At 48.9% G+C, this 12,287-nt stretch overlaps 1 protein-coding gene across 3 annotated transcripts in view; it reads left to right on the top strand.

The window, feature by feature from the left end:
• The window catches only part of ift43 (intraflagellar transport 43 homolog (Chlamydomonas)), a 50,055-nt gene extending 38,266 nt beyond the window's left edge, over positions 1 to 11,789 (top strand). For 2 of the 3 annotated variants that reach the window (XM_078561972.1, XM_078561968.1), the window contains exons 5-8: positions 6,965 to 7,037; positions 9,083 to 9,158; positions 10,901 to 10,963; positions 11,537 to 11,789. In XM_078561972.1, the coding sequence (XP_078418098.1) occupies positions 6,965 to 7,037; positions 9,083 to 9,158; positions 10,901 to 10,963; positions 11,537 to 11,662 (338 nt within the window). In that variant the 3' untranslated portion in view covers positions 11,663 to 11,789. The remainder of the gene's footprint in view (positions 1 to 6,964; positions 7,038 to 9,082; positions 9,159 to 10,900; positions 10,964 to 11,536) is intronic. The other variant, XM_078561971.1, reaches the window with a different exon arrangement.
• The last annotated feature ends 498 nt before the right edge of the window (positions 11,790 to 12,287 follow it).

The following is a 12,287-nucleotide window of genomic DNA, read 5'->3' as shown; positions in this document are numbered from 1 at the left end:
GTGCTGTACCTGTCCTGGGAGTGTTTGATGGGGACAGTGTAGAGGGAGCTTTACTCTGTATCTAACCCTGTGCTGTACCTGTCCTGGGAGTGTTTGATGGGGACAGTGTAGAGGGAGCTTTACTCTGTATCTAACCCCATGCTGTACCTGTCCTGGGAGTGTTTGATGGGGACAGTGTAGAGGGAGCTTTACTCTGTATCTAACCCCATGCTGTACCTGCCCTAGGAGGGTTTGATGGGGACAGTGTAGAGGGAGCTTTATTCTGTATCTAACTCCGTGCTGTACCTGTCCTGGGAGTGTTTGATGGGGACAGTGTAGAGGGAGCTTTACTCTGTATCTAACCCCGTGCTGTACCTGTCCTGGGAGTGTTTGATGGGAACAGTGTAGAGGGAGCTTTACTCTGTATCTAACCCTGTGCTGTACCTGTCCTGGGAGTGTTTGATGGGGACAGTGTAGAGGGAGCTTTACTCTGTATCTAACCCCGTGCTGTACCTGTCCTGGGAGTGTTTGATGGGGACAGTGTAGAGATCTGTAAAGTTGGGATGAGGTGGACCTCCCTTGCAGTTATAGATTTTGAGCTGTTGGGCGTTTCTTGATGCCGTCCGTCCCCAGGATCACTGGCTGTGCAAGGAAGTCTGTTGATCGTCACGTTGCCTTTCAGGGAAGGGGAGTGCTGGTGACTCACTTGCTCTTAACCTGTTGTAAATGGGAACATTTACTGCACATAAACAGTTGATTTTTCCATTTTCCAAAATCCATTTCCCATTACGGGGCGAGCACATCACCGATCAGGGCGCTGCACCTCCCCTGTGACGCCTGTCACCAGATTTCTCTGCACACATTAACTGCCGAGGACTGTTTGCTCTCTGCTCAGCGCTGTTAGTTAGTTTCTGATGCTTGGACTCCTGTTTGTAAACACCTTCCCTGCCCCTGTGGTTACTGCTAAAGCAATCTGTCGCTTCAAAGAGTGTTACTTCTCATCTGTCAGCAGGGACTCAGTGTGTGCTGTGAAAGGGGAAGGCATCCTGATGTGGCCATTTTGTGCCTTCACCCTCTGTACGTGTGTGACTTGCTGAGTGAAAGAGCCCAATTAAAACGACATGCTGCTGGGCAGCATGGGTTTTGAAGCTGGGCTGACAGACCCAATAAATGTGATGCATGTTCCATGGGGAAGAGATTTGCTGAACAAGGTCCTTTGTAAATGGAAGGCCAGAATGTCAGAGTCATGCAGGTGGGTGTGGGTGTGTGTGTGTGTTGCCCTGGCCTTGTGCCTCCTGCACACAGATGAATCCTGCCAAAGGCCAAATCACCAATCTTTCCCTATTTAACATTGGCTTCAGTTAGCAAACATCGCCTCTGCTCTGAGCCCCTCGCAGCTTGCTCAGTTTGATGCAATCAGACTCGGCAGCTTTCTGATTTCTTCCTTTAAACAAAGCAGAATGTAAAAAAAAACAATTGTCAAACATTTTAAAATCAATACAGACACGTGTCAGGGTTTTGATCAATAACTGGAGCGACTCTGAACTATCACTCCTTTGTCCTCTGCAATTGCACCCTCTCACATCTTCACACACACACACACACACTCCTTCACACACACACTCCCTCTCTCTCACACACACACTCCCTCTCTCTCACACTCACACTCCCTCTCTCTCACACACACACTCCCTCTCTCACACACACTCTCCCTCTCTCACACACACTCTCCCTCTCTCACACACACTCTCCCTCTCTCACACAAACTCTCCCTCTCTCACACAAACTCTCCCTCTCTCACACACACACTCCCTCACACACACACACTCCCTCACACGCACACTCTCCCTCACAGACACATTCCCTCTCTCACACACACACTCCCTCTCTCACACACACACTCTCCCTCTTTCACACTCACGCTCTCCCTCGCACACACGCTCTCCCTCGCACACACGCTCTCCCTCGCACACACGCTCTCCCTCACACGCACTCCCTCACATACACTCCCTCACACACACTCCCTCACATGCACTCCCTCACATGCACTCCCTCACATGTACTCCCTCACAAGCACACGCTCACACACACGCACGCTCACACACACACATGCTCACACACACATGCTCACACACACACGCTCTCACACACACACTCCCTCTCTCTCTCACACACACACTCTCCCTCACATACGCACACTCTCTCACACACACACACACTTCCTCACACACACACTCCCTCACACACAGACACACACTCCTTCACACACACACTCACTACTCTCACTCACTCACTCACTCACTCCCTCATATAGGGGAAGTGATGGCATAGTGGCATTGTCACTGGACTAGTAATCTAGAGACCCAGGATAATGCTCTGGGGACCTGGGTTCAAATCCCAGCATGGCCGATGGTGAAATTTGAATTCAATAAACATCTGGAATTAAAAGTCTAATGATGACCATGAAATCACTGTTGATTGTTTAGGCATACCTAAAAAAAGAAGTGTCAAGCTGGTGAAGCTCCAACACAGGGAAGGAAATCTGCTCTCCTTACCTGGTCTGGCCTACATGTGACTCCAGACACACAATAATGTGGTTGCCTCTTAAATGCCCCCTGAAATGGCCCAGTAAGATACTGTTGTATCAAACCGCTAGAAAGTCTAAAAGGAATGGAACCGGACGGACCACCCTGCATCGACTTAGGCACCAGAAATGGCAAACTCATCCTGTTGACCCTGCAAAGTCCTCCTTACTAACAATTGGAGGCTAGTTCCAAAATTGGGAGAACTATGTCACAAGCTAGTCAAGTAACAGCCTGACATAGTCATACTCACGGAATCATACCTTACAGACAATGTCCCAGACACTACCATCACCATTCCTGGGTATGTCCTGTCCCACCAGCAGGACAGACCCAGCAGAGGTGGCGGCACAGTGGTATACTGGTATACATGGCTTGGTAGCACCAATACAGACTGAGATGGCCAATTCCTAAAGGACATAGCTGCTCGACTGGATCTGTGGCAGCTGGTGAGGGAACCAACAAGAGGGAAAAACATACTTGACCTCATCCTCACCAGCCTGCCTGCCACAGATGCATCTGTACATGAGAGTATCGGTAGGAGTGACCATCGCATAGTCCTTGTGGAGACAAAGTTCCGTCATCACATTGAGGATAGCCACCTTCATATTGTGTGGCACTACCACCGTGCCAAACGGGATAGATTTTGAACAGATTTACCAACTTTAGACTGGGAAACCATGAGACACTGCGCCATCAACAGCAGCAGCATTGTACTCAACCACAATCTGTAACCACATGGCCCGGCATGTCCCCCACTCTACCATTGCCATCAAGCCAGGAGATGAACACTGGTTCAATGAAGAGTGCAGGAGGGCATGCCAGGAGCAGCACCAGGGATACCTAAAAATGAGGTGTCAACCCAGTGAAGCTACAACACAGGACTACTTGCGTGTAAAACAGCATAAGCAGCAAGTGATAGACAGAACTGAGCAATTCCACAACCAACAGATCGGATCTAAGCTCTGCAGTCCTGCCACATCCAGCCGAGAATGGTGGTGGACAATTAAACAACTCACTGGAGGAGGAGGCTCCACAAATACCCCATCCTCAATGATGGGGGAGCCCAGCATATCAGTGCAAAAGATAAGGCTGAATCATTCGCAAAAATCTTTACCCAGAAGTGCCGAGTGGATGATCCATCTCGGCCTCCTCCAGAGGTCCCCAGCATCACAGATGCCAGTCTTCAGCCAATTCGATTCACTCCACGTGATATCAGGAAATGACTGAAGGCACTGGATAGTGCGATTGCTATGGGCCCTGACATTATGCTGGCAATAGCACTGAAGACTTGTGCTCCAGAACTTGCCACACCCCCAGTCAAGCTGTTCCAGTACAGCTACAACACTGGCATCTACCCAGCAATGTGGAAAATTGTCCAGGTATGTCCTGTACACAAAAGGCAGGACACATCCAACCCGGACAATTACCGCCCCATCAGTCTACTCTCCATCATCAGCAAAGTAATGGGGAAATCAACAGTGCTATCAAGCGGCACTTGCTAAGCAATAACCTGCTCACTGTCGCTCAGTTTGGGTTCCGCCAGGGCCACTCAGCTTCTGACCTCATTACAGCCTTGGCTCAAATTGGACAAATAGCTGAACTCCCAAGGTGAGGTGAGAGTGACTGCCCTTGACATCAAGTCAGCATTTGACCGAGTGTGGCATCACAGAGTCCTAGCAAAACTGGAGTCAATGGGAATCGGGGAAAACTCTCCACTGGTTGGAGTCATACCTAGCACAAAGGAAGATGGTTGTGGTTGTTGGGGGTCAATCACCTGAATTCCAGGACATCACTGCAGGAGTTTCTCAGGATAGTGTACTAGGCCCAACCATCTTCAGCTGCTTCATCAATGACCTTCCTTCCATCATAAGGTCAGAAGTGGGGATGTTCGCTGATGATTGCACAATGTTCAGCACCATTCGCAACTCCTCAGATATTGAAGCAGTCCATGTTCAAATGCAGCAAGACCTGGACAATATCCAGGCTTGGGCTGACAAGTGGCAAGTAACACTCATGCCACACAAGTGCCAGGCAATTACATTCTCCAACAAGGGAGAAACTAAGAATAGCCCCTTGACATTCAATGGCATTACCATCACTGAATCCCCCATATCAATATCCTGTGGGTTACCATTGACCTGAAACTAAACTAGACCAGCCATATAAATACTGTGGCTACAAGAGCAGGTCAGAGGCTGGGAATCCTGGGGCAAGTAACTCATCTCCTGACTCCCCATAGCCTGTCCACCATCTACAAGGAGCAAGTCAGGAGTGGGATGGAATACTGCCCACTTGCCTGGATGAGTGCAACTCCCAAAACACTTGAGAAGCTTGACACCATCCAGGACAAAGCAGCCCACTTGATTGGCACCACATCCACAAACATTCACTCCCACCACCACCGTCGCACAGTAGCAGCAGTGTGTACCATCTATAAGATGCACTGCAGAATTCACCAAGTCTCCTTAAACAGCACCTTCCATATCCACAACCACTACCATCTAGAAGGACAAGGGCAGCAGATACATGGGAACACCACCACCTGGAAGTTCCCCTCCAAGTCACTCACCATCCTGACTTGGAAATATATCGGCCGTTCCTTCACTGTCGCTGGGTCAAAACCCTTGAACTCCCTCCCTAACAGCACTGTGGGTGTACCTATACTACATGGACTGCAGCGGTTCAAGAAGACAGCTCACCGCCACCTTCTCAAGGGCAATTAGGGATGGGAAATAAATCCTGGCCCAGCCAGCGACACTGTTATCCCATGAACGAATAAAAATAAAACATACGCCTTCACAAACAGTTCCTCACATTCACATCCTCATACTCAGTTCCTCATACTCACTTCGTCACACTCAACCGTCACCCACTCCGTCACATTCCAACTCTGCAACAGTGTGGCACTTCCTCAGTACTGACCCTCTGACAGTGCAGCTCTCCCTCAGCACTGACCCTCTGACAGTGCAGCTCTCCCTCAGTACTGACCCTCTGACAGTGCAGCTCTCCCTCAGTATTGACCCTCTAGCAGTGCAGCTCTCCCTCAGTACTGACCCTCTGACAGTGCAGCTCTCCCTCAGTACTGACTCTCTGACAGTGCAGCTCCCCCTCAGTACTGACCCGCTAGCAGTGCAGCACTCCCTCGATACTGCCCGTGTGAATGTGCAATATTCCCTCAGTACTGACCCTGCAACAATGCAGTGCTCCCTCATTACTGCCTCTATGACAGTACAGCGCTCTGTCAGCACTGACTCTCCATTAGTGCAATGCACCCACGACACTGACCCTCTGACAGTGCAGCGCTCCCTCAGCACTGACCCTCCGACAGTGAATCGCTCCCCCAGTACTGACCCTCCGACAGTACGCACTCCCTCAGCACTGACCCTCTGACAGTGCGGCACTCCCTCAGGACTGACCTTCCGACAGTGAATCGCTCCCCCAGTACTGACCCTCCGACAGTGCGTACTCCCCCAGTACTAACCCTCCGACAGTGCACACTCCCTCAGTACTGACCCTCCAACAGTGCGCACTCCCTCAGTACTGACCCTCCGACAGTGCAGCATTCCCTCAGTACTGACCCTCCGACAGTGCGGCACTCCCTCAGTACTGACCCTCCGACAGTGCTCACTCCCTCGGTACTGACCCTCCGACAGTGCGGCACTCTCTCAGTACTGACCCTCCGACAGTGCACACTCCCTCAGTACTGACCCTCCGACAGTGCGCACTCCCTCAGTACTGACCCTCTGACAGTGCAGCATTCCCTCAGCACTGACCCTCCGACAGTGAATCGCTCCCCCAGTACTGACCCTCCGACAGTGCAGCACTCCCTCAGTACTGACCCTCCGACAGTGCAGCACTCCCTCAGTACTGACCCTCCGACAGTGCAGCACTCCCTCAGTACTGACACTCTGACAGTGCAGCACTCCCTCAGTACTGACACTCTGACCATCACTCTGCTTACGAAATGGCGGAACATGCTGCCAACTGAGTCAAAATAACAGTTGTGTGTATGTGGTTCTCTCCTAAGCCTGTCAGTTGGGGACTGGGGGCTTGTAACTGGCATCAGTGTCACAGTGTGATGAATAGAAAATGCAGCCTGAATGAGGTCTGGGACTGCTGAGAAGGTCGGAGAGAGAGAGAGAGTGAACACCCAGGTGTTGTACAGGTCAGTGTGCGTGTAAGCACATGCCCAAATACACACGTGTGAAATGTACATTTTCCATGAAGGTAGGAATGAGGTAGCCAACATTGAATAGCCATGCAACATGCTGTCTCGTTTCTCATATAAGCTTTGGGCTATGGGAGGATGGCTGAGTGTGAACTCGCTGCCTGTGTCACTCACCCTGCTATTCAGCCCCATGTGGAGCACTTACTGGTTGTGTATTCTAACCCTGCTCCAGATATTCCTGTTATCCCGGACTTGGAGGAAGTGCAGGAGGAGGATCTTGCCATGCAGGTGGCAGCCCCCCCCAGGTAAGCACTGGTTCAAAGGTGAGGTTAGTTCATGGTGGGGATGGGGGTCAGTGTGGTGGGGGTTGGTTCAGGGTGTGGGTGGGGGTCAATGTGGCTGGGGATGGGGGTGAGTGTGGGTGGGGGTTGGGGATCAGTGGGGGTTGTGGGTCAGTGTGGCTGGGGCTTGGGGGTCAGTGTGGGTGGGGATGGGGGCCAGTGTGGGTGGGGATGGGGGTCAGTGTGGTGGGGGTTGGTTCAGGGTGTGGGTGGGGGTCAATGTGGCTGGGGATGGGGGTGAGTGTGGGTGGGGGTTGGGGATCAGTGGGGGTTGTGGGTCAGTGTGGCTGGGGCTTGGGGGTCAGTATGGGTGGGGATGGGGGCCAGTGTGGGTGGGGATGGGGGTCAGTGTGGTGGGTGTTGGGGTAAATGTGGGTGATGATGGGGGTCAGTGGGGGTTGGGGGTCAGTGTGGGTGGGGTTGGGGATCAGTGTGAGCGGGGTTGGGGGTCAGTGTGGGCGGGGTTGGTTCTGGGTGAGGATGGGGGTCAGTGTTGGTGGGGGTTGGTTCTGGGTGAGGATTGGGGCATGCTGGGTTGGACAATCAGTGTGAATGGGGAAAAAGGAATGCTGAACTTTGGGATTAGAGTTCGGGGTCACTAATCCGCCAATATTGTCCCAGATTCTCCTCGACACTGCTGTGAGCAAACTGAGAAAAATCATACCATACCGAGGGATCTGGGTGTCCTGGTACATGAATCACAAAAAGTTAATATGCAGGTACAGCAAGTGACTAGGAAGGCAAATGCAATATTAGCATTTATTGCAAGGGGGATAGAATATAAAAGTAGGGATGTTTTGCTACAATAGGACATGGCATTGATGAGACCATATCTGGGGTACTGTGTGCAGTTTTGGTCTTATTTAAGAAAGGATATAAGTACATTGGAAGCAGTTCAGAGAAGGTTCACTCGACTGATTCCTGAGATAGGGGAATTATGCTATGAGAAAAGGTTGGCTAGGCTGGGCCTTTATCCATTGGAAGAACGAGAGGTGGTCTTATTGAAACATATAAGATCCTGAGGGGACTTGACAGGGTGGATGCTAAAAGGATGTTTCCCCTTGTGGGAGAGACTAGAACTCGGGGACACAGATTAAAAAAGAGGGGGTCTTCCTTTTAAGACAGAGATGAGAATTTTTCTCTCTCAGAGCGAGTTGGTCTGTGGAATTCTCTTCCTCAGGGAGCAGTGAAGGCAGGGTCATTGAATATTTTTAAGGCTGAGTTTGATAGATTCTTGATTGACAAGGAAGTCAAAGGGGATTGCGAGTCAGGCAGGAAAGTACAGTTGAGGCCACAATCAGATCAGCCATGATCTTATTGAATAGCGGAGCAGGCTCAAGGAGCCAAATGGCCTACTTCTGCTCCTAATTCATATGTCAGGAAGAAATTCAGGTTTTTTTTTCATTTCTTAGTTATAAAAATATTGGAGCTAGGAACATATGGCTCATATTTCATCCAAACAAAAAAACAGAATTTATAAGCTTTTTCATTGGCTGGGGAAGGGGAATATTGAGACAATGGACATGTTGCAATGGCCAATGGAAGGAGTGTGGGGATGGGACAGGTGGAGCTGGAGGTCACGTGATTAAACCTTCAGGAATTGGCATTAAGGCAGAAGAGGGGTTGGAGTGAGAGCCTGGGGTGGAATTAGGTAATTTGGGATGGATTGGGATTGAAATGTGGAGATGGGATGTCATGCGGTGAGGTTGGAATGTGAGGCTGGGGTGGGATTGGAGTGAGGGAGCTGGGTTGGAATGGGATTGGAATAATAGACTGTGGTGGGATTGATGAGCGATCGAGGAAGTGTTTGCATTCTAATGAATATTACCTGAAAACTAGCTAGAAACCTCCCACCATCACTCCACCCAACCCCACCCAATATTGAAAACTGCACCAACTTCAGACAGCATATCACTCACAGAGCTTGACAGGATATACTAAATAGGGGAGCAGTAACTTAAAATAACTCTATACAGCAAATAAGCTTAAATCCCATCTCCTTTTCTCAGCATTCAGGTAAACCGAGTGATGACGTATCGAGATCTGGACAATGACTTAATGAAGTATGGAGCTTTCCAGACCCTGGTGAGTGTCAGTGCTACCAGGGTATGGCGGAGGGGTGGGTGGGGGCAATGGGGGATGGTGTAGTTCGGGCGGAGACTATTCCAACTTTCTCCTGATTGTCCTCTCATCTTGCACCCTACATCTGCTTGAGCTCACCCAAAACTTTGCTGCCCATATCCTGACTCACACCAAGTCCTGTTCACCCATCATCCTTTTTAAAAATTTATTAACAGGATGTGAGTGCCGCTGGCAATTCCAGCATTTATTTCCCATCCCTAATTGCCCTTGAGAAGGTGGTGATGAGCTGCCTTCTTGAACCGCTGCAGTCCGTGGTGTAGGTACACCCACAGTGCTGTTAGGGAGGGAGTTCTAGGACTTTGACCCAGTGACAGTGAAGGAACGGCGATATATTTCCAAATCAGGATGGTGAGTGGCTGAAGGGGAACTTGCAGAAGGTGGTGTTCCCATGTGTCAAACATCCTTGTGCATCTCAGTGGCTCAGTGATCTACATTGGCTCCCAATCTAGCAATGCTCAATTTTATCTTAGCTGTTATGAACAATGTATCATTTTTAAGTTGAATATATATTTGTGTGTTGAGAAAGGTAAAATGGTCATTTGTATATATGCATTTTTAATGAGGTTTTACAACTCCTGAAGGTAAAGAGATGGGTTAAAAGTTTAGTGATTGTGGGCAGGAAAACACAAAGTAGAAAAAACTTTACTGTTGCCTACAGTGGTCCAGGGATACAGTCACAGAGATAAGACAAGAGAGAGAGTTCAGTGTGTGTCAGAGAGTGAAGACAAGGATTTTCATCTGTCTGAGAAGAAAGCATTACAAGGCTATTGGGACAGTAGTTGACTGAATAGTCAATTATAGAACTCAGTAAAGTGATCAGTTTAGCAGGAGTGCTACTGGAAGACTGAGTTTAGAATGCCGTTTTTGGGTGTCTCAGGGAGAGATACAGGTCGGGTGAGAAGCATCAAGTGAATGCTCGGGAATTCACTGGAAGGAAACAGTTTGCAACTGTGTCATTCCCAAGCGAGAAGCCTTTGTGTGTCAAGTGAGTGGTAAAGGAATAGCATGAATTTGAATCGTCATCTTCTGTTTGTATTGAGATCTTTCCAACCTTTTTGCCTGGTGTAATATAATTCACTTTCCTTTCTTAATAAATGTTTTATTCGTTGTGTTAAAAGTTCATCAGATTCCATGAATTTGTTCAGTAACTTTCCTCCATGGTTTCTAATAAGACATTAGGATCTATCAAGCCAAGTTTCACTCTGGGATCTTACTTGTCTAGTGTTAACATCAGCTGGGCTGGTAACAAATCCCTGTTTGCAAATCCCTCCTATGGCCTTGCCCCTCCCTATCTCCTCCAGCTTGACGTTCCTCTGAGATCTCTGTGCTCCTCTAAGTACAGCCTCTTGAGCATCACCAATTTCATTGCTCCACCATTGCTGGCCGTGCCTTCAGCTGCCTGGGCCCTAAGCTCTGGAATTCATTACTTAAACATTGCCCCCTATCTACTTGTCTTGATGCTCCTTAAATCTTCCCTCTTTGACCAAGCTTTAGGTCATGTAATATTTTCTCATGTGGCTCAGTGTTAAATTTTGTTTGAAAATGCTCCTGTGGAGCACCTTGGAACATTTGACTATGTTAATGTGCATCTGTAAATGCAAGTAGTTGTTCTAATTCACTGTCCCAACTCTACTGCCTTTGCTGAGTGTGTGGAACTTATCTGATTAAATATGTGTTTCTAACAGGATGGAGATATTGATCTGAAACTGCTGAGTCGCGTGTTATCGGCGGAGCAGGAGGTCAGAGAGGTGAGATTGAGGACACACTAAACATTAACAGTGAAAATGAGAGCTGAAGCAGAGAGCGCGCATTAGGGTGTAAGGTGAGATCAGGGCATGGGCAGGAGAGAGAACATCACCTTCTGACTGACCAAAAGAGATGGACAGCAGTTTAACATCATGACCACTGGTGTCAGTTCAGAGAGTGGGAAGCGACTGGAAAATAATCCCCGGATTCCTTTGGGGGAATCGTAATGCCCTCAAGATACTGACTCTCACTGGGATGTGGATCACAGTGTGAATCTGGTTTTCTGTATCTGACCCCGTGCTGTACCTGTCCTGGGAGTGTTTGATGGAGACAGTGTAGAGGGAGATTTACTCTGTATCTCACCCCGTGCTGTACCTGTCCTGGGAGTGTTTGATTGGGACAGTGTAGAGAGAGCTTTATTCTGTATCTAACCCTGTGCTGTACCTGTCCTGGGAGTTTGGGCTGACAGTGGGATTAGATTGATTGGTTTGATCAGCAGATAATTCACTGCTGAAGAGGAGGCTCTGAGTATCCCTACAATATTGATTTTTGTCCTATCCTGTTTTGCATTTGAGCAGGAGGATGAATGCTGGAGTTGGGATCATCTGTTCACTGAAGTGTCCTCAGAGCTACTGACTGAATCTGAGGATGGTGCTGGGCAGGATGAGGAGGAAGCCAAGGTGCTGTCTGCACCAGCCTGATTGAAACAGGAATCTTGCTGTTAGTTTATCAACCTATTGTTGCAGTTTTTGCTTGATCTGATATTTGCCCTGGATATTAATGTTAAAATGCCAGAGCTTGAAAAGTAGAAAGTGTTTTTATACCTGTTATATTTCCATGTTTGTCTTTATTAGCTGGGTGGCGATGAATGATGAACTGGCTGTGTGCGTGTGTATATGGAGCTGTTACACTCACCAAGTGCTAACATGCAGTATCGGGTTCACACCAAGCCCTGGCTCATAATGCCAGCCCTACACACACACACACTCTCCCACTTTCCCACTCTCCCACACTCCCACACTCCCACTCACTCCCTCTTACACTCACTCCCTCTTACACTCACTCCCTCTTACACTCACTCCCTCTTACACTCACTCCCTCTTACACACACTCCCTCTTACACACACTCAAACTCACACTCCCTCTTACACTCAAACTCACACTCCCTCTTACACACACTCAAACTCACACTCCCTCTTACACACACTCAAATTCTGTCACACACACTCTAAACTCTCACACACACTAACTCAAACTCTCACACACACACTCCCTCCTACACACTCAAACTCACACACACAAACACAGTCTCACACTCCCACACGC

The sequence above is a fragment of the Cetorhinus maximus genome, chromosome 18, assembly GCF_964194155.1.
Source record: "Cetorhinus maximus chromosome 18, sCetMax3.hap1.1, whole genome shotgun sequence".
Taxonomy (NCBI): domain Eukaryota; kingdom Metazoa; phylum Chordata; class Chondrichthyes; order Lamniformes; family Cetorhinidae; genus Cetorhinus; species Cetorhinus maximus.
Note: the sequence above shows the minus strand (reverse complement) of the source record. Positions and strands in the feature narration are given on the sequence as shown.